Below are 25,766 nucleotides of genomic sequence, written 5' to 3'. Positions count from 1 at the left end.
ATTATTGCTATTCCCCATGCTCTTTGAGCACTCATTGTTTGCATTGACTCTAATCAGTGATGAATGCGTCAGAATTTGTAGTCTTCACTGTCTTTGATCCCCACCATGTAAATGTGGTGCCTGTTTCCTAGCTTTTATTTACCTTTGCATGCAAATAGCCTTTGTACAAAATGCAAATTGATGCTGTGTATTACAGTTTCACAATAACTTCACTGCGACCTCATTTTAACTTCTGCCAACTCCCGAAATGGAAAAAAAGTCCTAAACCGAACAAGGAAAGGTAGTCACGGAAAATATGTTTATTTGTGATAGAATCAAGGGCAGATTTCAACGCGGTATGCTGCAAATTATAGTATAGCCATGTCTCTGCTGTATAGCTGCAAGGGGCTGACAAAAATCGGTTGTTTGAGAGGGCAGCTTCCCAATAAAAGTGGGAAGCAGAACTGTAGCCAGTACATTTAAAGATAAAGTGGGTTGTCTCATAAAACGTTATGCTCTTGTAAAGGTTTCACTGTGGTTTCAGTCTGGTGACGTTTACTAGCACGAGTGGGGAAAATGATACATGAGTCTGGTCTGCAATAAGACATAAGCGTATGTCAGTTCGAGATCTGCTATACGCTTGCAGAAAACAGAAGAGAAGAAACTGTGTGGCCTTTGTGTAATATATCAGAACAAACTACTACTTGATACTGTGTTCCATGAAACTTTAGTGCTTTATTGAAGATGTTCACTGTAATTTAGGTCTTTCCTCCTTAGCATACCAGAGCAAAGACAGAATTCTTCCTACCCCATTAAAGTTTCATGTTACTATTTCGATCCTCATGACTTGGTTTTAAGTATAAAATAGCCTGCCTCACAGTGAGTGCTCAGCATGTTGCTTCATGTTTTCCACTAACTATCTACCTTTGCCAGTTTTTAAAGCTCTCATGAAACAAAATAGCCTCACTAAATATTCGGGGTAAAGATGGCCCTGGGTTACAAAATACAGTTTTTGAATGTTCAGGAATCTGGGAGCAGAGTTTGTAGCTGAGGCTTTTAATTTTATTCCCTACAGAAATGAGCACAGCTGTGCAATTTCTTTTATGGACGTATTGATACATATTCATATGCCCCATAAAAGACAGGGCAATTCAAAGCTAGAATTTTATTTTGGCCTCATCTCTAGTTACATGCTGCATGATTGGCCTCAGCCTCCCACAATGCACGATAGTTCTTGCCTGGGAGAGGTGAAGTGGGGCAGCACAAAAAGTGCAGGGCCAGCTTTTGTTCCCGGCCTTATGGAAGAAAATGGGAACATGACTGTGATGTTGGCCCTCCTTTAAGCAGGGAGTGGGACTAAGATGACCTCAGGAAGTCCTTTCCAACCTAAATTATGTTATGGTTCTAAGGAGAAGAAGAAAATAAAAAACTCAGCAACTCCAAGCTACTTGAAAGCGTATTTCTTTATAGAAACACTGTGCTTTTTAGTTGGAAATGAGTAACACCTCTCTTCAGAAGTGGTATTTTTTTTTGTAAGAAAAACAATCTATTTTCTCTTGAAAGACAAATACTTTAAGGGGGGTGGGGGGGGGAGGGAAGTGTTTCCTCCAGGGGGTCGCGCCACTTAGAGCTGCAGGGTGGCTGTGAGCTGCCACCTCTGGGCATCTTTCTCTGCTGAACCAGACTCTGCCAGGAATAAATCTGCAGTAGATCTGACTGCTGTGAAGCATCAGGCTTGACCTACGGCATTTTGCTGTAAATATTGGCTTTACATTCAATCAAGTTGAATCAAAATACAGGTATTCTGTATTTTCCTGTTTAAATCTAGATCAGATTGGATTTGAATTTCACCACAGTTGAAAACATGTGTTCTAGGATTTGGCTCACTGCAGGAAGAGAAAGCAGCAAATGCAAACTTGAACCTTAGGCTTCGAATCATTTCAATATAAGGATTAATTCATATGTTTCGTAAGTTTGTCCAGAAACGACTGTTTCCTAGAAACACCTTTTTTTGCAATTGTCTGGTCCCTACTACCTTCCTGCAGGCAATACCTTAGAGCTGAGCAGAAGTTCACTGAATGGTTGAGGTTGGAAGGGACCTCTGGAGATCATCTAGTCCAAGCCCCGTGTTCAAGCAGGGTCACCTAGACCAGGCTGCCCAGGACTGTGTCTAGGTGGCTTTTGAATATCTCCAGGGAAGGAGATTCCACTACCCCTCTGGGCAACTTGTGCCAGTGCTCTGTCACCCTCACAGGAAAGAAGTTTTTCCTTATGTTCACATGGAACTTCCTGTGTTTCAGTTTGTGCCCGTTGCCTCTTGTCCTGTTGCTGGGCACCACGGAGAAGAGGCTGGCCTCATCCTCTTGACACCCTCCCTTCAGATACTTGGACACATTAAATGAGATCCCTCCTCAGTCTTCTCTTCTCCAGGCTGAACAGGCCCAGCTCTCGCAGCCTTTCTTCATAGGCGAGATGCTCCAGTCCCCTCATCATCTTTGTAGCCCTCCGCGGGACTTGTTCCAGTATGTCCATGTCTCTCTTGTCCTGGGGAGCCCAGAACTGGACACAGTACTCCAGGTGAGGCCTCCCCAGGGCTGAGGAGAGGGGCAGGATCACCTCCCTCGACCCGCTGGCAACACTCTGCCTAATGCAGCCCAGGAGACCATTGGCCGCCTTGGCCACAAGGGCACACTGCTGGCTCATGTTTAACTTGTTGTCCACCAGGACTCCCAGGTCCTTGGCTGCAGAGCTGTTTTCCAGCAGGTCAGCCCTCAAAGCCCTCACATCTTTAAAACTGCCTTTTTGCAAGAGTCTTTTGCTTGCTACGTTTTTCTTTCCACTAGCACGAAAAACTTTTTTTCAGCTTTTCTGACTCCTGAGGAGATGGGGCGTTCTTATCTAATAATACAGATTGAAACCTCTTTCCTTAGGTTCACCCTGAAATATTGCCCTTGGCTGATGCGGCTGGGCTGGATTCCTGGGCAGCATAAAAGTGTCTTCCTTGGAAATGCATGATCCATTGCATGAATCCTGGAGAAAGCCTTCTGATGGAAATATCAGTGTTTTTTTCTTGTGCCCCGTGGAAAGGATCTTGTACTCCACTCTCCTCGCTAGTTATTTTTTATGACACTGGCTGCAGTAGATGCCAGCTGTATTTATTTGGTATAGTTTCTGGATATGGAGTGTTCAGGCATATTCTCATGTGTGCTCACCCATAGCTGAAAAGTTGATGTTGGCAACGTATGTCTGCATATCTCAGATTAGAACTACTCCCTTACTAAGACTGTTTTGTAACTAATAAAGCACAGAAGTGCTTTGTATCTGCTGAAGACGCTCCTTTTGCCAATAAAGATGATTGGTATCTGTGAGAAGATGCAGGGAAATGGAGGGAGGCCCAAGCAATGTTATGGTCCCATGCTTTTTAATCACTGGATTTAATAACTGCATGTCTATCAAATAAAACAGTTGCATAAGGATGGGTGTTTCTTTAAAATGAGCTCTGTAAATTCTGAATGATAACGATACAGCTAAAAACATTAGCTCTGAGCTTCTCTGATATTGTTTAACAATGAGCCAGAAGCCTTACAACAGTAATTAAGCAGATTATTTTTGAACCATAAAGCTGCAAAAGTAGAATATTCTGTCATCGGTAGAAAGATAGCAGAAACAGTCCTTGAATCATTCATTTTGTTTTCACAGGATTTGTTTGCCCTAGTGGCATGATTAAATGGTTGTGTATTGTGTCATTCATCTTCCATCTCTCTCTCTCTGTTATTTTTTATAGTAATTTATTCACCACCAAAATACATCCCTGTTGTATTCCTTGTCTGCTCACGTTCATCCAAGGACTGAAAAAGCCTGAACGGGGGTCAGTTTTTGACACGTATGACGCAGGAGTCTCTTTCTGGTGGTGCGTCTGTATGTAATGATTTGAAATATCAGCAGGGAATGCTTTCTTCTTGCATGAGCCTTTCACATGCGTGGTGCCGTAACTCCCCTGACTTGGTTCCCGACGTCCCGAGTGACTTGCCCTGGTCCCGTTTCAGCCAGCGCGTCTCCTGTGGAGCCATCCCTGTTTCCCGGCCCAGGGTTAGGGGCAGGCATTTGGCTTTTTTACCTGCCAGGCTGGCTGATGGTTGCGTCTTTGCTGTACCAAGCTGGAAGCAAAGTAAGATAAATGGAAAGTGAGACAGTGCAGTGCAATCTTTGTCTGCTTCATGCTTTTCCACACTGCTGCTGAGCTAAGGTCTGTGAAGCAGAACCGTTGGCTACTAAATCCACTACCCTTGGTTCACTGTTGATTGTCTATAGAAAACACACCAAAACAAACAAAAAATGTGGCTAATGCAAATGATGGGTAAGGTAGCAAAACATGTTGCTTCAGTTATCTCTCGTTTTCCCTTCTTGCTTTTGTAATTTTTGGTATTTAGGCCTTAGTGCCATCGTAACTGATTGTGCCATCGGTAAAATTGCTAGCAAGTGTTTTAAATGGCTTAGTAGTTGTTAATGACAGTCTTCTAAGAAAAATATAATGTTCCTCTCTTTGGAGCCCTGAGATTAAGTTATACAAAAATATTTATTGCCATAATGATTCTGAGCGCCGGCTGTTTCTCTTCTCTTGATACGCATGATGCGGTGATCAAGTGTTAAGACGCCAACAAGGACCGTATGAGGACAGACTGAAGGCCCGTCAGGCCTGATGCCGCTTTTCACCAGCAGCTGAAAGCCGATATCCGGGGAAGAATTCAAGACCAGAGCAAGCCTGTTAGTGATAGACCGCATCAGCCCCAAAATACGCTCCTGATGCCTGGCAATTTAGGTGTCAGGGACTTCCTGCCTGAGAGACAAGATCTCTGTATTTAGTGGTTCTCAGTGGACTACTGTGAATTTGTCCAGTTATTTTTCCAGACTGATGTGAACTTTTAACATTCTTGATATCCTGCCGTACAAAGGGATGGGAGGGATGGGACTCAAACTACATGCTGTATTGAAAACATAGTGGATTTATGCAATGGCATAATGATGTTTGGCTTCGTTCCCAACCCTGTCCTCAGGAGGTCCTGATGCCAGATCTGCTTTCTGGAGCTGTCATTTACATCCAACTATTGCTTATAACCTTGACACCGTGCTCCCAAGAGGTTGCAGTAAGTTCAGGGCCCTTCATTGTTTAAATAAAGTTGGGACAATTTTTTCCTCATCTGCTTCACTTTACGTTTATCCATGTTTATTCACCCCCTTTCAGATTGTCTATGCACGTGCTGAACAGCAAAGGGCCTTGGATGGCCCCCCCGGGGGCTTCGCCAGAGAACTGCCTTGCTGTGAAAACAGACTATATTTACTTACCTTTGCTTTCCTATTTTTTAACTAGCTTGAGTAAGCGAGGACTTTCCTTTTATCCCAACACAGCTTCCTTTCTTGGAAACGCTTTGGTGGGGGACCTACTCTGAAAATCTGAGTAGACGACATCAGCCGGATCCCCCTTGTCCATGACCTGCTTGTTAATGTCTTCGAAGGTCTGCGGAGCCCGACCTCCTGCGCGAGCGCCCTGCTGCCTCCTCCTCCGTGCGCCGTGTTCATCCATGTCGCCGCTGGCGGCGTTCCTCATTAAATGTCCTTCTGTGGTGGGCGCCAGGCTCGCCTTCCCGGCTGCGCCAGGCGTCTGCCGAGAGCCGGGCGGGCGCTGGGTTGGCGGGGCTGGTGGTAGGCTGCCCTCTGCAGCAGAGGTTCAGGTCTTTCACCGTCGAGGTGCATGAGGAGTTGGGGGTCGAGATCCGGCTGTGGCGATTTCCGACTGCTCGTTTCATTTATTTGTGCCACAACCTCTTCTATCTACCCTTCGATTTGAGGTCGATCCTTTCATAAGTTGCCTGTTTAAAAAAAAAAAAATCTGGTATTGTACCTTTGCCAAATTCCTTCTTTGTGAACATGGTAGAAACTTTCATTTAATGTTTTTGCTATGGCGTTATCTTTTTTGATCATTCTTCTAATATGCTGGTCCTTTTTTTGGCCCCAGAGGCACGCTAGGAGGCCTCTGATTTCTGAAGCATTTGAAATAGGCTTGATTGTTGGTCCAGCCTTTGGCGAGTCACTCCTTTGGCCTGCCTTATTTGTTTTTACATGTAGCCTCCTAGACTTTGGGATCACTTCTATTTTCCTCATTGGTATACAGCTTTAGTTTCTTGGAGGATGACTTACTGATTTTAATAATGTCTTTTACCCTGCTGTTTAGGTATGCTGGCTGCCTTTTGGTCTTTCTGCAGCTCTTACTCTGAGCGTCTAAAATATGTTTGTTTTCATAGTTTCCATGCCGCTTGCAAGAATTTCACTCTTTTGACTTCCCACTTGGGTGCTTGCTATATGTATTCTGTACAGAAAACATTCCAATATATTGTGCGTAGATACTCCAGAAACACACAAAACACAAGAAGAAAACGTGACCCTCTCAAGATTAGGTAGTTATAAGTTCAGACATTTCATTCTAGAGTAACACTAGCAGAATTCAGCTTTCCAGGTGCCTGTGCAACTTTCATTATTGAGACTACAGAGAGTTTAAAGTGTAAAATGCTACTTCTATCAACTCAGCTTGCAGCCTGTTAAATTCAAAGGTCTTTCCATATGCTTGTTCAGGTGTATAAATGGGGGTGGCGCACACCTTTGTGTGGAATGAGGTTTTCTAGATCCGAACTGCAGAGGCTTTAGGTGGTATTTCTGGGAGAAAAAAATGACCGGTTCACTAAAGCTATGCAATAAAATGAAACAGAGCGTGCATTTGAAAGGTAGGAATTTTTAAAGTGCTTGGAGCTGGCCTGATGCTGCTGTACTGTTGAAGCTAGCTGCTCTGATAGGCTTCTGTGAGAACAGAGTTAGACCGGTGCTGTGTGCTGAAAAGTGCACCTTTAACTTCTAAAGGTCTGATCTGAGGCATGTTGACATTAATGGGAGTGTTTCCCCTGTTTGAATATATACGTGCTCTGCATATGGTTGTGTAGAAATTACAAAAATATCCTATTATCAGAGCACTTGATCCTGGGAGTGAGCTGAGCTGCAGAGCACTGACTTTGCTTTCTGGACTGTTAGGACAGAGGACCAGGACATTAGGTAACATGAACAGCAAGAGACTGACACGACATGCCGGCAGTTACAAACAAAACCAGGAGCGTCATCCGTGCCCAGTATTTTGGTCTGCAGAACCAGCAGTGAGCCCCTGCTCTTGGCATCTAGGTAGTCTCTGAGATACCAGAGAATAAATCAGGGGAAACTTTTAATACTTTTTTGTGTCGTGTTGGTGTGATACAACAGTTGCTGTAACATTTGCAGCTTTTTGTGCTGAGCAAACACACACAATTAACGAGAAGCTTTAGAAAGAGAATTAACTCTGAGATCGCTCATTTCCTTCAAAAAAATTACTTGTTTTATGTACAAGGTCTAAGACTTGTCTCAATACGAAATAGGACTGGTTTTTTTTCACCCATGCAAAAATGGAAAGGACTGAACTATTGCATTCTGTCCTTCAAATTTTTTTCTGCAGCTATAATCCAACTCCATTTTATTAAACAGCTCTCTTTCCTCCTAATATATACAGAAATGTTTGCAGTATAAACAACCTAACTAGACATCTGCCTTTACCCAAATATAAAACACAGTTAACTTTTTGCCCTGTTTCTGTTCACCAGTGCTGATAATTTTTTCTGCTGGCCAGATGAAATAAAATTGGTTTTTATACCAGATGCAGCACAGTTTAGTTTAGTATTGTGCAGGTGTTCCCCCAGCTGGGAAGTATGGAAGCTTGCCATTTTGCTGAGATGATGGTTAGGTTTAGAAATGTGAGGGCGTTAAAAATAATTCTATGTGTTAACAGTGGGCTTTGTCCCTGGTGGGCTCCATATGCCTAGCATCTGACTAGGGCAGCAGCTGTTCTATATTTTAATAGGAGAGTTATAAAGTTAGAAACATGTATGATCGTTCAAAACATAAGCAACTCTCTGCAGTCATGGAAACACGGTTCAACAATAAACTTGTATTTGTGAGCGTTCCAAACAAAATAATCCCACTGCACTATGTTCAGGTGGTCTAGAAGTGAATGAACTTGGTTTTCTCTTTCCTTAAGTTTTGTTTACTCTAAGTTCTTTTTTCCATTTTTCTCCCTTTTTACTATTTCTGAGAAGATATTAAACTTTCTGTGTGATCCTGATTCAGTTTCTTCTCCAAAAGTGACAACAGAGATTTGTATCAGAATCTCTCCGAAAGTGCGTGATGTTGATAACATTTATATCAGTAAGATACAGTGAAGGCTGAGAGAATGCCTTGCTCTCATCTCACTTCTTCGGATATTATCACCCCTTTTAACCCAAGTAGCCATTCAGAGTCTTCTGATGTTTTTGGTACAGCTCCGTTTACCTTGCAAAGAACATATGAAGTTCTGTTTTCCTGAAACCAGGAAGAATCAGACAAACCTGAGAGTTTCCTTCCCAACAGAGCATAGGTTTTCTGGCATGGGAATGCGTAAGAAAGCTCTCCTTGTTCAGGCTCTGGCTTGTGCTGGAGCTATCTTCTCATTTTGATTATGGACTTCTTTCAGACATACATACACTCCATCACCTACCACACCCCTATCCAAAACAATACCAGCCAGCCCCTGCTTCCCCCACTCAAATTCCTGAACAGCCTTATATTTGTCTTTATTTTGGTCTGCTAGCCTGCCTGTGTTTTGTTTTGGAGGGGCTGCTTTTCTTTCAGTTCCCTGCCTCCATAAAAGAAGGCCGTGATTAATGTCTTGGGTGCAGAGTGGTGCCCACACCCAGCAATTACATTACATTTCCACCAACCTGTAACAATATAATGGCAAGTGGCCTAATCTGCGCTCCTGAGCTGTAAGATAACCTCTGTGACTTAGCTAGTTTTGGCCTTAAGGAGTGGTGTTATATACACCTGAACATTGCAAACAGACGGGGGTAGGGGGTGGTTGGCAGTACCATTTGTGCAAAAATGAAGTGTGCTAAGCCAAGGGTACAAGCACAATGAGACGTGAAGGAACCAGCAAACTGGTTATGGTGAGGGCATACGTACGAGCTAGAGCTGCCTGTGCTGTTTATGCCATTTTATATATGCAATATGAGTCTAAGCGTGTATAGTTCGTACAGCTACCGCAATACATGCTAACTTCCTTGGATTTAGGGATCTTTGGGGATCCAGCTAACATAATGCGATTTTGTATTATTGTCAGATAAGCATAGGTTTAGATGGACATTTCAAAACTCAGACATCCTGTGTACTGATGACATTCAGAAGGTATTATAGATACACAGGTGAATGAAAAAACTGTGTTTGCTGCTGTTTTGTGAAGTTACAAACTGGAACTGGACGTAGTAGTCTCAGTCCTTCTGGCCAGTGCAAACCTTTAGTTGTGCTCTTACCTGAAAATTCACGTGTTACCCTGCCCAAAGGGCACTCACTGCTGTAAAACTAGTCAGCTGTAGGGCTGCCACAAATATTCCTCTACTTTCGTAACGCTTGAGGGAGCAGAGCGCTGGCAATAAAACTGACGTAAATAAGGAACCTGTTTGTACTGGGAGACCGTGGCAGGTAGAATAAATGGCTGGGGCAGAGACTGGCAGCTTGGTGTAGGTTAGAGTTGTTCTGCAGCTGTGTCTTTCCCAGCAGGAATCATCCTGGTGCTCTGGAAATGCCACGGCTGAAGGAGGGCAAAGCCATTTTGGCCACCTCTCATCTTCTATCAGAGAGTGAGGAAAATTGCCCATTTTAACCTCAGAAAGAAGAAGATCAACAGAAAAGTTTCTGGGAATGGACTATGCCAAGTTATGCAGTTTAGGAAGGTGAAAGTCAGTGTAAACAAACAGTAATGATGCTGGGGGTAGAGGGGGAGGTTTAAGGACCAGCACAGTTCATTTCTGGAGGACGGACTATGGAGAGAGAGGATGTTAGCTGCCAAGTGAAGCGGGAGGAAGGACGCGCGCGGCCGGCTGCAAGAACAGGGAGGGGCGGCAGAGGGAGAGGGGAGAACCAAGGTGATCGGCTTGGTGCTTGTGTGGGGTAGCGAGTTACCTTGCAGACTGGTAGGATGAGGATCATGTGGATTCCTAGTGATGGTAATGAAAGGGGAGGAACCCCTCTGGCAAGAGGATGGAGGCTTCCTACCGGTTGTACCCAAGAACTGTACCAAGCTCTCTGTCAATCAGAGGGCTCAGCAAGTGAGAAGGGTTCGGGGGTGCTTCAGCATATGGGTTTGGGAGGGGTCAGGTCAGGTCATGGAAGGTGAAAGCTATTCTCAGCCTCCTACAGGTTAATAACCGAGAGAGACCCGCATTGGCTCAATCAGTGAGTATGAAAAGTCAAAGGGGGAGAGAGTATGAACAGAAAATATTTTTAATAGCTTGTAATCGCCATGGAAAACGCTAATAAGTTCCTCTGAAGAAAGTTACTGGGTTTGTGTTGCTGAACTGCGCTCTCCAGAGAAGGACAGGGACTAGCTGGGGTTTCACCCCAAGGCTCCAGGACCCTGGACACACAAAACGCAATACAGGCTGCTCAGTGCCTCCACACGGTGCCAACACTAGTTACTTTTTGGCCTACACCACCACCATGTGCTCTGACCATTTTGGCAGATGAAATATTTGCTTAAAGCCACAAATGACTCCCTGAAAGAATGATCATTGGATAACGGGGTCCTGATCTGCAATTCGTCTGAGCGTGGGGGATGTGTCACCCTAAACCAAAGCGATTGTGGCCTATTCTAAGTTACACTCTGGATCGAGTTTTGCTGTTTTGCGTCGTAGGACCTCTGGACGCCAAGTGCTCTAGCCACGCTCATTGCTGCTCTTTGGGCACATCTTTTGAAAGCAATCACTGAGGATGATTAACCTACTCAGTAAATCTGAATCTGTGGATATGCACCACAGGAGTTTTTTTTTTTTTTTTTTTTTTTGCATAACGCATACACGATTCACAATTATTTTAAATGGAAAATGAACGTTAGAAAGAGGCTCTCTCCTTAAACTAAGCAACTAACTAGCAACATGTGTGTGTTGGTACATGTATGTGTCTCCGTTTTTTTTTTAAATCTTTGTCAATAGAACTCATTAGAGAGCATGTTTGCCCTTTTTAAAAAGAATAACATTTTTAGTTATCTGAAGTAACATACAACATGGATTGAGATAGTATGGGTCGGTCTCATTCTACAGAATTCACTGGAGCGTTGCCGACTTCTGCAGTAGTTGAGGATTCAGCCCTCTAATACTGCTAATAATAAGCTACCTCAAAAAAAAAAAAAAAACCCTAAATACACTGTGATAAGAGATATCTTTCTTTATTAAAAATTTTGTACATCAAAGGATTAACTGTTACATTTTAAACAAGAAATAAAAGATTTTACATATTACAAAAGATGTTATTAGTGCTTGAATTAGTATAAATTTTATGAACACTGTACATGAGACATCTGAGTTATAAGAACAGAAATAGGACTGAGTGCCTGAAAATATATGATATAACTTAATAAGCAAATGCAACATAATATTCCTGGAAAAACAGCATGTTGATACAGCATGTCTGAAAATGCTGTATCCCTCTGACCAATAACTAGAAACACTGTTCTCAGAAGAAAGCACTAATATTCATGTGCCCAGCAGGAAGATTTCCCATTTGGAGTTTCTTTCATTGTTGGGAGAAATTTTCTTACTATGGTCTATTTTTCTTGGAAAAAACAGAATGTTATTCCATGGTATGCTTAACATAATCTGCATATAGAAACCCAATGTCAAATATTTCTCACAATGTAAATCTACCCCCAACCCAGATCAGAAAAAACAACTGATAGCACATAAATGTCTAAAGAAATAAGTCTTTATTGACTGTTATCTTTTGTTACAAAGTAGTTAAAAAGAACAAATATACTTTAGCTTATCAGCTAACTGTTACTTTGTATATCATTGATACTATATGTTTTTTTCCTTTTGAGATTGTCAGTGTAGCTGTATTAGAATTTCAAACAGAAACAACATAGAAGATCACCTTTCAATTGCATGACCTACTTGGCTAGGAGAGGTGTGTGAAGCTTTACAGGAGAGTATGAACATACAGTTCTCATACAAAAGTGTAGTACGTATCTAGTCCAAGTAAGGTAACAAAAAAGATTTAAATCTTTATACAGAAAGTGACAATGCCCACATTATAATATGGAACACATCTACTAATTTTGAATTTCAGGTGTAATGTGTGGATTACAGATATCAACTTACTAAACAAATCTTAAAAAAAAAAGAGCAAAATCTATAAATAAAATAGTAAGTGCTTTCTTTAAGATAATATTCTTTGGCTGCTTTAAGTGCCAGTGAAGGGTTATTGAAAACCATTAAAATGCGTAAGGCCCCACTATTATTGTTAATCTTAACACTGAGCTTGTACGATAATTCAAACTGTTGACTGTTAGCATCTCCAGATCCACAATGTGTTCTCTTGGTCCTGATAGTGATTTCACCAGTACGAGCATTGCACTTACTGCGCTTGTTTGCTGGAAGAAGAAAAAATAAGTTTAATTCAGTCAAATCTAAAATGATTCCCTAGTTGCTTCAAGAGACTGCTTGTGTGTTACTACACTGTAAAAATGCTCTCTCTCCAGCACTGAGAGATACACAATGCAAGCATTATTTTAACATTTTTAAATGACCATGACTAATCGCACACCTGGCTTTGCTGGAGGGAAAGCTTTACCTGACTAGGACTCAGAGGAATAAACTGCACCGCAAAATCTGTTTCTGGTTATGCTGACTCTCCTAAAGGATGTGAAAAGTGGTAATATATCCCAGGTTGGTTTTTGTTTTTATTCCCATCTATCAGCTTTAAAAATATATGGGGAATAAATAAACCAAGAGAAACCTAATGTATTTAGCAGTGATGACGTAGTGTGTTCAGTGGAGGGAAAATGTAAGTCTGCATCGTGGCTCATACTCTAGAAGTTTATGGTTCCCCTTGTAAACATTGGGACTTTTGCAACTCATACGCGAATTGCAGCCCCTTCTCGCACCACTGTGAAGTACCCTTTCCAGGCTTTGCTCACGTTGCTGGGGGACATCTGAGGTCCTGCCTGTGACAAACGGCTTGGCATGCTACTAGTCTGCTAAACTGCTTTGTAATTTGCAGGTGATCCTAGAAAGGATAATCTCCATCTTTCCCTTCACCTATTTTAAATATTTTCTCACTACGTGAAATGAGTAGGCTATACATATGAATTCAAGCCATCTGCTGTATCTGAGCCCTACAGATACCTGATTCAGACTTTTATTAAAACAATAGGAATAACTACTAAGCGAGTCTTTGTTTACTGCAGTCCTTTGGCAGGAATAAACACAAGCTTCCCTTTTTAAGGCCCATCATTTCTTGTTGGGTGGCAACAGAATATTGGAACAGTAAATCTAATTACAGTATGTAAGAAAGTCAGTCTGAAGACTATACTGAGGTCTAATCCTAGTGAGAGTTGGAGTGATCTTGTTCTTAACAGTGATTGACTTACTACTTTTTTTTTTTTTTAACAAATAACAGTTGGTATTTTGACAGCTGTCCATAACGTGGGAGTGGTTATGGATTTTTCTCATGTGCCATAAATCTAGGGAAGAGCATTGTATTATAATTTACACGCTCAAACGAGGAGTTCCTCATTCCCATCTTAGAAAACTTAGTGCAAGTAGGTAACACCATGTATTAATATGCTTGTTTTTGTGATGCACTATCAAAATGGCCCAGCCTTCAGATTTCAAGCAATAAACAAATGAACAGATTTCAAGGAATAAACAAATGAAGATGAAAACCTTCCATTTAATTTCACCTTTCTGATTAAAGTTTTTGTGCTGATTCTGTTTTACTGTGTGTAAAACAACAGACAAACCAAAAAGGATTTTCCAAGAACTCGTAAATATTACAAAAAAATCAGATACCTCTTTCAAAAAATCTTAAGCAGACGATAAACACAAGAATGAAAGTGTATCAACTCAAACTGCCTTATACCAACAGGAAGTATCGCTGTCACAAGTCGTTTAAACTTGCATGTTTTTCTGAAATAGTTGCAGCACTGTGTGAGAAAGTTTAAATATCCCTCAGCACAACACATTTGTTGCAAGTTGGCCTGAACTTAGCACTCCAGAAACCAGTGCCTCGTTCCAAACCCTTACTGACTTCTTTGGCTTTTTTATTTTCTCACAAAAAAAGAGACATTTCACTGAAATCATTTCACTGCAGTCAAGAGCGCAGGGAATCTTTCTGTAATCCTTCCCCAAAATATATAAGGAATGTTGTGTACTGAGAGTGCAAAGCATAGAGGCATCTCATTTGAACCTCTCACATGGCTGTCACAGGCTTGCTACACCTTCAAGATCGTTACTACTGCTGTATTCAGCTGAAAGAAACAGTTTGATTCTCAGTTCATGGAGATGTCATGTAGAAGAGAAAAAACTTCTTAAAATTTGTAAATCAAGTGTGTTTAGTAAGGAAATATTAAAAAGCTGATAAACTTTGGATGCTATGACACCATTCTGATCAGAACATACGATGGCTTTGCCAGAAATAGCTAGGCACTACAATGCCTTGGTAGTACCGGTGGTTCTTGCGCCCTGCTCAGGGTCTGCCTCCCGCCAATACTCACTCTCAGATAAAATTCTCCATTTTCATTTCCAGACTTGATCCGGAATGTGTTAATAGTATTAGGATAAATAGTGGTTGCCTGAATCTGGAAGATATCGGAGGGCACCGTTCTGTCCGAACGGATGCTCATGTATTTGTATACAACAGAGTAAGGCAGCTCTCGGCAAATGGCATTTGATACCGGGCAGACACAGCGGCTGAAAAACAAACAAAAATGGATGAAACTTATAATGATACTTGCAAACAAGTGATACTTGCATTCTGTTGTATTTGATCATGTTGCCTTTTGAGGATAACCCTAAAAAACTGAGTGGTTTCTCTTACTTCTCAGATGTAAGGACATAAGGTTCTTGACAAGGATTTCTTGGGTAACAACGAAAGCCTCCATGATAATTCCAGCAAATTTCATCCTCTCTGCATTCATTAGTAGTCTCACATTCGTTTATATCTAAGAGGAAGGGAAAGGGACTGTGTCAATTCCCAACCCAAGGAAAGCAGATGAAATGAAAGTTTGCTACGAAGAAAGAGGCACAAGGAATGTCTTAATTAAAACAAACAAAAAACCAAGAAGCCGCGTGCTTATCTGTCGAAATTAAACAGGTTTCCATCTTCTTTGCCTGCTTTTCTGGGGCCTGGCTATAAGGGATTCCTCTATGCAAAAACTGAACACATCTGTTTATTGAGTGTTAATTAAGTCTGCTGAAGATACTTAGTTGACTAAAGAAGCACACTAATGATGCTAGACAAAACGCAACTGTATGAGTACTGTAAAGTTTCTAATTAGTAAAGAGATGCCTCGCTGAATCATTTTGTAGCAGAAGGTATCTGGTAGACAGAGGAAAGATGCCTTGAGAAAGAAACGTAATTTATATCTTTTGCAGGCTCTCATTCTTAATTGCCTGGGTCGCAAGGTCTAACTAAAATGTTTAGTTAATGGTTACATTTTAACTAACCAAAATTTTCATGATTTATGTCTAAGCTATGTTTAGTTTTTGTCTAAAGTAGAGCTTCCTTTTTTTTTCTTTCCTTTTTCTTTTTAGCCTGGGAAATAACCCTGAATAGAGATAGGGATTGTTGCACTGCAGTTCTGTTAATGCTCTATTATCCCTTTGGTGCCAGAACGCAACTATTATCTACCCACATACTCTCCCGAAATTACCTAGCCACAGAAAGGGTTTATTCAATTGTAATTTCTGGGAAGGTACAAATATAGATTTCAGAATGTCAATCTAACCACCCTAACACATTCAGTATCAGCTATTACTCTTAAGAACGGAATGAAAATAATTTGAATTTTCTAGGCAAAGCCATTTACATAAACCATTTATTTCCTCACCCCTTCCTGGCAATAATTAGCGCATCTATTTGTTTCTAAAAATACACTGTTAAATCAGGTTCTGTATTACATAAACAACAGTCCTTGAACTTCATACATTGTCTTACAGTATTTCATAATTAGATGCAAAGAGACATCTAGCCGCAGCGAGGAAAAACGCATAGATTTTTAAATTATGATACCGCATTCTCTGGCAGCTAACCAGAACTGAACAACTGATCTCAACACTTATTTTCTAAACACAGTACAAATTTAATATGCTGCTCAAAATTCTCACACTTTTTTTCCTGTTATCAGAGAGAACACATGTCTTTCATTTCTGGTGTGGCAGGATTTAGGAACCTCTGTAAAGTGAAACAGATGATATAAAGCCAAGCTTAGCATTCATAACAAATGGCCTGACTTTCTTCAGAGATATTTATCTCTGAAACTTAGACTCCCTACCTAGGCATCCAAGACAAGTTTAACTTTATGGTTCCCAAGACTGAATACTTTGTCCTTAGAATTCGAAGGATTTAGAGTTTGAGCTGAAGGATTCACATAAAAAAGAAATTAACATAAAGTACGCAACCAATCATCAAACACATTATCAGCATGTCTTTCTGTAGCATAATGATAATGCTTTCATGAAATGTATACGTACAGATGGCATCTATTCTTAGTCTTGCTTGAGATGTTGTTATTAATGCAATATTTGAACTGTTAAGATGACAGCACTTACCTTGACATGTTCTGCCTCCTACTACCTGGTATCCTTCAGGGCAGACACATGAGAATTTTCCTGGTTCATTGACACACTGATATTGACATATGTAACTTGAAGTTCTGCATTCATCAGTATCTGCAGAGCAGCAAAACAGCTCAAGATTACTATTCTTAGCACCTGACTTGTTACGGAAAGAAATATAATGACTAAATGCTAGTTCTAACAGAAGAAAAATGAATCTAGTCTGAAAGGAACACATCCTCCAGAATCAGAACTGTACAGCTTAACATCTCAGTCTTAAACAAAAAATGCTAGTTCTGCTCAGGTTTTATCAATAATCTTCAAAAATGAGACCTGCATTTACTTTGAGGAAGCAGAAGTTAAATTCCTAAGTCTTCAGAACAGGTTTGATAAAATATCTGCAGGCAGAACCTACATTTTTAGTATTCCCTCCAAAAAAGCCACAGATCTGAGATTAACTAGTGCGGCAAAATACCGTCTTTCTATTTGTGTGTTAGCCCAGTTGAGCTGCAATTTGGGAAGGAGGATAAGGCCTCTCTTTTGCCTCCAAATCATACATGATCTATGTCGTTCTCTTTTGCTTTTTGTATCTTTGTGTAAGCATCAGTCCTTTGCCAGAGAAGTATAGCACCAAGCTGAATGTAACAATGTATTGCAGTGCCCCCAAAATTAAATTAAATGAATGAAAAACTAAGGAGCGACTTGAAAAACAGTGTAACGCCCTCCTACTCCGAGACTTGAGCCCAGTTCCTGATTTTATGGCAAGAATTTCCTTGGAGGCTGCATATTTATGCTCCCCATTCTTTTCACTTGCAAGTAGGATTAGCTTAAGAACCTCGGAGAAGGAGCATCTGTAATAGCTCTGCTGGCTCGTTTAGTGGTGCAGTGGTAAACCAAAAAGACCTCTTTGGCTCAAAGTCCAGGAGAAAGGATATGGGCTTTAAGGGTGAGATCATCATGTGTCCAAAAGGAGATTAGAGGACCCCTGTAGAGACTCTGGCAGAGGAAATAAAGTGTCGATTGTATAATCATCAGGAGACATGCTGTTTGTGTACACAGGCTTGAAAGCACCTCAAAAGCACAACTGCCATTTCCTTACAATCACAAATTTAAGGTATTATTTTCAGAGGAATCTAACAACACAGAGAATTGCGCTTGTTTTTGGTTTGCATTCCTTTCCAATTCTTTTCATGGTCATCAGAATTAGACCACACACAATTCAAGTGAGTTTGTGAAGTAAGCATTCAGAAGCCTGGCTCTTCTCATCTGTGATCTGAACAATAATGTCTGTACCGTTTTGCACTTGCCATTAAAGTGAGGATACCCACATCTACATGTACCTGAATGCAGCTGCAACTACTTAAGGTGTGTATGTCTTGTCAGCAACCTCTTTTGCAGCATAAGAAATAACTGTTTTTAGGTTTGTGCTTAGAAATTGCACGTACAAACAGCGTGGCTCCACTTGAATTATTCCCCTTAATTCATAGAAAGACTTTTGGGAAAATAAATTGGAAATGATCATGCTTCTAAGAACAAGGAGTTGTTTACCTTCACAGTTGATTCTGTCACTGCTTAATTCAAATCCTGGATTACACTGACAGATGAAAGAACCAAGTATATTGTAACATTGTTGTGCACATGGATTATTGGCATCACATTCATTTATGTCTGAAAGGAAAAATTACAGATATTTATCTTTTGCAGCTGGTAATTAGGCTGATTAAGTGTCTTAGTCCTTAGTGCGGGTCCTTTGTTTAGCAGAAGCTCAGTTGACTCTATTAATACAGATCTGCAATCACTGGAGCAGTGTCAGATCTATGCTTTTCATTCCATGTAGAAAAAGAATATTTTTCCAGGAATGAGAGTTATTCTAATATGTAATGAGTTCTTCCAAAAATGTTCAGTGCAGCTATTAAACTCCACATTCCAGTATCTTTTTTTCAGGTATGAAATGCCAAGTCTATAAATAATTGATATAAGGAACACACACTGATAAGACCTCTCAGAATGCAGTGGTTAAGATTTATCTGAACTATTTATTACTCCTAAAATCTGTTCTTTTGAATTCCATTACAATTATAACATGAGCCTTTGAGACCAGCAGAGCATTCTGCAATGCTCTAAGGCCTAAACCATACTACGGGGAAAGTATTTTTCTACGCTAACTTTTTTCCATGATGTGCCCATCTTAGGAACATATATGAGGACACAGCAATTTGAGAAGAGAGGCAATTTTAATGACAACTTTATATAAGTGTAACTACCTCTGGAATCTATACTGCTTATTTTTCGTACGCTATTGACTAACTGTTGCTCCTCTGTCATTCACGTTTTAGATTTTAGTGTATTTTCCCTTGAATTCCCTCCCTGCACATTTTCTGTCAAATATAACCAATAGCAGACAGCTGCATTTAAAATAATTTTTGAATTCATAGCTATTGCTAATGCTTATAAGTAATGATGTCAGCAATATTCAGTCATCTACAGATACAACTAACAAAACTGACAAAATCTGCTAAGATCAGCTGTTCACAAACGTAAAGAAACAACAAGGAGGATATGTTGACCATACAGTGAACCTCCAGTCCTGAAAATGATTGGTAATAGGGGAGAATTGAATAGAAACCGTCCCCCTAAGCTTTAGTTAATTTCTGATCAAAGTGCAAAGAATGTATATCGTGACAAAGTTACCAGAAGGACTAAAATAAGCCAGCCAAAGCCACAATTCTGCTTATTTTCCTCTCAAAAAACGCTGACCCACTTTCAATATATGTAAAAGTTGTAATACGAATGTAATCTGTACAGCTGTAGAGTATCATTTCTGGCAGGTGACTGGGGCAGACGTGAAAGCCTGTCTTGAAGTGGCAACCATTTATCTGCAAATTTTCTAGTTGATATATATTTTACCCTTCCTTCTGAGAATGTGTTCTGTTATAGCAGGAGGCCAGCAAGGGTCAGAGACGGGATTTCTTGGTAAAGTACCTAGCAAACTATGAGCTGTGATATGGTTTTGTAATTATAACTGAAATAATACACCTTGTATTTGAGCCATGGAAAGGGTCAAGTGAATAACAGCTGCGTGTCACATGTGCATGTCGAGTCTGTGTGCAATTTTTTATCATATCATTTGATAACCAGCAATAAATGCCCCTCTGTGTCACTTCAGAAACATGCAGTGTACCAGCGTACTTGACAGGATGTGGCAATGCTTGGAAGTAACGGTGGCAGCTGGAAACCCCCAGAGATAATGATTCCTGGCCATATAGAAGCTCAGTGATTCCTGGCCATCTCCATCAGCAGTCTCTTGATTTTCATGGCCATTCCCTTTCTCCTGTTCCGAGATGACCTCCCAGTTCTGTTAAATTCAGCAGCCAAACTTCTGTTGACTTCCAAGGAGCTGGAATTTCAGCTCCAAGAGGGCATGCTGCATGAGAATGTAAGTTTTTCAGAAAATGAAAGTCTGCCTTCCCCTTAATTATTCAGTACTCAACAGGGGAGGATTTGGCCTACCCTAATGTATTAACCATTAGGCTACTTACCTTGTTTCTTACACTCCTCCTGAATGACCTCTACTAGGAGTCTTGGAAAAAGGATACTGCACTAAGTAAAACTTTCTTCGGACTCAATATGGCTATTCTTGTGTCTTGCTTACTGTAGTCAGAGAAAACTGATTTGCTGACTTCCTACATCTTAGTTTTATTCCAAAAATAGCAGGCCATGAAATGGAAACATACGTTCTGTTCTTTATGAATGTTTTAACAATGATCTTACATTTTTAATGGTTTTACTGAGAAGTTTCTGAAATATGTTAAAATAAATGCCTTTTCGAATCCTGGAAAATAAGTATCTTATCAACTTTGCATAGGAAATAGCATCTTGCTACCAAATATCTATACCGAACATGAATTTTTTCAGTACCTTGAACTTCGGCAAAGATCGTCTCCTTTTTATTATTTTACTAGCTCTAATCCTTCTAGTACAGATCTTACGCTCTCAAACTCAGCCCGTCTTATAGCTTTACCACGCTTCTGTCAGTGGTTTATTTTTAAAGGCATGAATATGAGTCTTCCATAGTGACCCTCATCTTCATTTTTAACATTATTTCCCAGTGATTCACACTGGAATGCATAGACGTTTTCTCTCATCACTACATTTATCATATGCTAACAGTAATTACACCTAACTGTAGAGGAATGGTATTGCTTCCTCTGGTTTCTACTTCTAAGTAGCCTTTGTTTTGTATGAACTGGGAATAAGATCATGAAAGTCAATGGTACTGGAAAGCAATCCACCATAACTGAAAGAATATTCAAGTCCAAGATTTTATATACATACATACATACATATATATATATATGTATGTGTATATATATATATATATGTGTGTGTGTGTGTGTGTGTGTGTGTGTGTGTATATATATATGTATATAAACCTCCAGTATTCCAGTTACCAAACTAGATGTTCCTCAGAAACCTGCTCTGCCAACAGAGGAGAACAGGTACGAGTCTCCCATCTGAGGTCTAATCCTCCTGTACTCCTCCGATCACTTGCAGGGGAGTGAGCCTCAAAATACAACAGCTGGTGTGACTTACTTGCTGGTATTTATTTGCTGGAGTAAGCTGGGATGAAGGCACTTCATTTAGAACCATGGCAATCTAGTCACGTGTCAGTATTTGTCTCTATACTAAGTGAGCTGATGTGTAAGTGCATGCAGAGAAGTTCTTACCTACACAGGTGTGGTTGTTGGATGCTAACTGGAAACCAGCATTGCATTGGCAATAATAGGAACCGGGAGTGTTCACGCATCGATGGTGGCAATATGGAGGCAGGGTGCATTCATCTATGTCTGAGTTATTAAAAAAGAAAAATTAGTTCACGTGGAATCATGGAAGTTCATTGCTGCTGTGTGGCGTCCAAAGACACTGTAAAGTTAATTAAGTTTGATTAAAAGGGGGAAAAAAATAGATTACGTGAGCCAGATTCTGCTCCCATGGCTATTAATGGGAACACTGTTGTATGCTTTCTTTTCGTTAAGTAATTTTTGTTAAAATTTGTTTTATGCTGATTGTCCTCTAGCTACTGAGTCCAACACACATTCCAACCTTATTTTTTATTTAGTTCCATGGTACTGCTTACTCTTGTTTAGTCTGTACAGGCAAAACCCAGAATGCCTCATTCTGTTTTTCAACCAAGAGACTCCATGATCAGACATAACGCAGACCAACACAGTGAATGTGGCTCACAGTTCTTCCTTTCCCCAAAAGTACACACACTGCATTTAGCATATGCTAAATCTTTTCAGTTCAATCAGAAATAGAGACTGAATTTTCTCTATTGTGAGTAAAGGGGAACAGCAAGGATCTATGAAAAGCAAGTCTGAAAAGGAAATGGACAGCTCTGCTCCCACGGTGATCGTACAGAAACTAGCTGCCTATCCCAAGATACTGCCCTCACACCTTCACCTCTCTTTCCTCTGACTTACCTTCCTAGACAGACCAGCACAACAGTCCCAGCACCTTCTGGCTGTGCTCTCTGGTTCTGAGGACGGCAGTCAGACTGGCTGGAAGTTGGTGCTATCTCAAGCAGCACTAACTTTCCACAGACTCTCCCTGCAGATTAGCCTAAGTTTTGAGGCGGAGCAGGCTGCATTTCCAAGTTTCAGCATTCCTAATGTGCATTGGAGCAAGGTTTTCACCTGCAAACCATACAAACGCGCAACGGCCCATTCTTTTCCCTCTCTTCCTTTCAGAAGTTTTCCTTGCCTTCTGGAGGAGATAACTGCCTGTGTTTTTACGTACCTGCAAAATAGTTTTTACTGTGCCACAGTGCTGATTGTGTATGCGTATGCAGCAGATGTCATTAGCTGTGGCCTGCATGAGCTTGGTAAAGAAATCCATGCCGTGTTCTGTACATGTACACAATGTGATATTTCAAAGCCTCAACGCTCAGACAAATAAGACCAGTTTTCACTGGAACAAAGAAAGGCACTTCCCATATCCATGCCAGATCTTGAGTTTCCTACTTCCAGCTGTTTCCACCATAGATGTGTTTAAAAAGAGGCCAAGATTTTTTATTTTTTTATAATGCGCAAAGTGTTTGTTTTAATATCAAGTGAAAAAATAGTCTTTAGAGGTTAACCCTTTCTTTGTCAATGTGGCAGGCACTGTTCAGGACTAAGCTTAAAAGGCGAGCGTTTTGAATGAGTCTGAATGAAAAGGTTAGACTGGAAAATTCCTGGCTATCTGTACAGTAGCAACTGCTGTCACTGTAACTCTTGTTGCAGAGAGAAATTCTGAAGTAGAAACGGAATAAATTAGGAGGCCCAGCACATCTTGATTTTTACAGGACCAAATTCTTACAAACTGCTGTTTCAAGATCTAACTACACAATATAGGCATATGAGCAATGCTTTGATTTTCAGGAACTACATTTATGCACCTAAGTGCTTCCAGGACCAGACTCTAATTCAATGGGAGTGTTCCCTGAGGGATTGGGCTAAAACTTTTGTGCACACAGTTCCATGCAGATCTAAGGGCTAAGCACGATCTAATCAACACAGCCAAATCTTCTGTTTGAAGTAATGCTGGGAGACGATTCTTTTTATCTGCAGTCCCATTTTTCAGAGAAGAGTAATTTCATGATATGCAAACAAGCAAATTAGTGATTTTTTTAGATAAATATCAATCAATTGTTAGAAATAAGTCCTTTTCTCTCTCCGTCTTCAAGCCAAGAAAGTCTGGAAAAATTTTGTTCAAATTTGAGAGAAACGTTTCCTCCCATATGGAGAATCTCTATCAAGATCTGGCCCCAAGAACATTTTCTGGCTAAGCTGTTACGAAAATCCCCAAAGACAGCCCTTATTCTGAAATGCTGACAGTACTAAGTGTAGCGATACACTTATAATTTAGGTCAGTGTGTAATATGTAACACAGGTGTTATTCTTGGTTTTGACCTAAATAAGAGAAGGGAAAAATCCCTTCCCAGACATCTTCATGTACAGATTTAGAGGCACAAGCATATTCACATGTAGATATGAGGGTGTATTCTACTGCTGCTTTTATTTTCAGTGCAGTAACATATATCCTGCAAGACTTTCAGGTAGTACCACGGGTCCTGACATTAAGTGTTACTGCATAGCAGTAATACACAAAACTCGGATTTTTTTTTTTAGCATCAACAACCTGTCAAAGCTATTCCTATACCTACATTCCAAACTACTCACCCTACTCCTGCACAGAGTACTGAGAAATATCAGAGACATCTGTGTTTACACCCATTTGTCAGTTCAGGGCCTGATCCACAGCTCTCTGGAAGAGATAAGAATTTTTCTGTTGATTTCTGTAGCCCATAGCTCAGAACCCTAAAGAAGAGGTTCAGCCATGCCCAGAAATTTAAGTTATTCTTAATGTGTATTGAAATTGCCTCAGTTTCCTTCCTCTCTTTAGGCAGTGACTACCTATAGCCTTGGCAAGGCTTTCTGAAAGAGACAAAAAAAATCTTGTAAGGCCTTCAAATGCAGGATCCCTAACATGAAGAAAAAGAGGAAAACCCTGAAGTTCTGATATTCCTGGTCTGCTGAGGACAAAAAAAAACGCTCTTACAGCACATAAAACCAGTCCTGCGTCTTATAGAGAGAGGCACACTTGAATGTCACCTCACGATGTATACATTTGATTCTACCACTTCATAGCTGTTTTCATTTTCTCTGCCAAATGTAAGCCTGAAGGCTGGAGTGCCTATAAAAGCAACTTGTCTATTGAAATGATGATTAAAGAGTTGTTAAATAAAAGCTAAAGGAGGTCTGAAGGAAAAGAATTACAGCACTTCTGCCTAACGTACTCAAATGAGGGTGGAATAGGAAAGACGTAGTGTTTACACTGCTCATGGATCTAATTTAATGCTGTGCTTGGATGGGTCCTAAGGGTGCTGATAGTTTATACTGGTGTAAGGAATTAAGCACAGTTGTTTAGAATTCACAAACATCTTACACCTGCATTCAGAGTTGCCATTTCTTTCATTTTTGTTCATAGACTGAGTACTGAAACAGACTGCGCAAGGGGGCTCTGCAGAGCAGGGATTAGGTCTGTGTGGAGGTACTGCTTTGTCCTGCAGATCTGGATTCAAGTCTCACCGAGGTCAGTGGAAAGACATGCTTTAGTTTGCCACTATATTTAAACTCACGATTATATCAGGAACATTAGGCAATACCCCTATACAAATAATAAATACAGCAGTAACTATTAAGAAAATTAATCTTGTGAAGCTCAACTCCCAAGTGTTGACTAAAAATAGTTTCTAGTTCCATGTCTCAGTGATTAATTACTACGATAAAGTGATTATTCCATTGCCTTTCAAAATTACATAGTGATTCACGCTATAACATATTACAGTATAATAAAGAAACACTTTACAATTAGTATAACATTTGAAACTTTAGATAATGAAAGAAAATGATTTAATCTAGAGCCAGACTTACCCACGCATTGGTCCCCTCGCTTCTGATAACCTGGAGGACACTGGCAGCTGAAGGACCCTCTTAAATTGACGCATACTTGGTCAGTTCTACAGTTATGGGTTCCTGTTGCACATTCATCTATATCTTTATAAAAATAGCAAACACAACATTAGCCATGAAGTTTACTTAAAATACTTAAACTGTTGAAATATGTTTTACCCATCTTCAGGCTACCTACAAATGAAGGCAGCAAAGTTCAAATATATGCCAAAGATGTAATCACAATATTTATTCCATTTGCAGGACATACAATGTTGTCAGGTTTCTAACAGCTTTTAATTCTGATATGCGGCATCTGAAAATATTTTCAGATTTGGTTATTGTTTTAAACAAGCAGATACACATACTTGTTAGATACCATAATTCTGTTGTACTTCCCACTATGAAACTTCTGGTAAACTTCTTGCAACTTTATCACATTTTAACCATTTGATTTTTTTCCATGCTGGTGGTTTTTTGCATGCTAAATTATTCTGGAAAATTTCAATAAAAGCAGTTCAGCCTTTTCCAAGAATGAGACAAGTTAGAAATATGTTCTTTTGCTAATGTTAAAAAGATT

At 40.3% G+C, this 25,766-nt stretch overlaps 1 protein-coding gene across 3 annotated transcripts in view; it reads right to left on the bottom strand.

Annotated features, from left to right (window-relative positions):
* Nucleotides 1-11,818: 11,818 nt before the first annotated feature.
* EFEMP1 (EGF containing fibulin extracellular matrix protein 1) overlaps nt 11,819-25,766 on the bottom strand; it is a 55,017-nt gene continuing 41,069 nt past the window's right edge. For all 3 annotated transcript variants that reach the window (XM_068939906.1, XM_068939907.1, XM_068939908.1), the window contains 7 exons: nt 25,169-25,291; nt 21,419-21,538; nt 18,240-18,359; nt 16,686-16,805; nt 14,953-15,076; nt 14,630-14,825; nt 11,819-12,505 (listed from right to left, as the gene is read on the bottom strand). In XM_068939906.1, coding sequence (XP_068796007.1) covers nt 12,347-12,505; nt 14,630-14,825; nt 14,953-15,076; nt 16,686-16,805; nt 18,240-18,359; nt 21,419-21,538; nt 25,169-25,291 — 962 coding nt within the window. In that variant the 3' untranslated portion in view covers nt 11,819-12,346. The remainder of the gene's footprint in view (nt 12,506-14,629; nt 14,826-14,952; nt 15,077-16,685; nt 16,806-18,239; nt 18,360-21,418; nt 21,539-25,168; nt 25,292-25,766) is intronic.

Source organism: Struthio camelus, chromosome 3, assembly GCF_040807025.1.
Source record: "Struthio camelus isolate bStrCam1 chromosome 3, bStrCam1.hap1, whole genome shotgun sequence".
Taxonomy (NCBI): domain Eukaryota; kingdom Metazoa; phylum Chordata; class Aves; order Struthioniformes; family Struthionidae; genus Struthio; species Struthio camelus.
The sequence above is the reverse complement of the archived record's forward strand: the minus strand, read 5'-3'. Positions and strand labels throughout refer to the sequence as shown.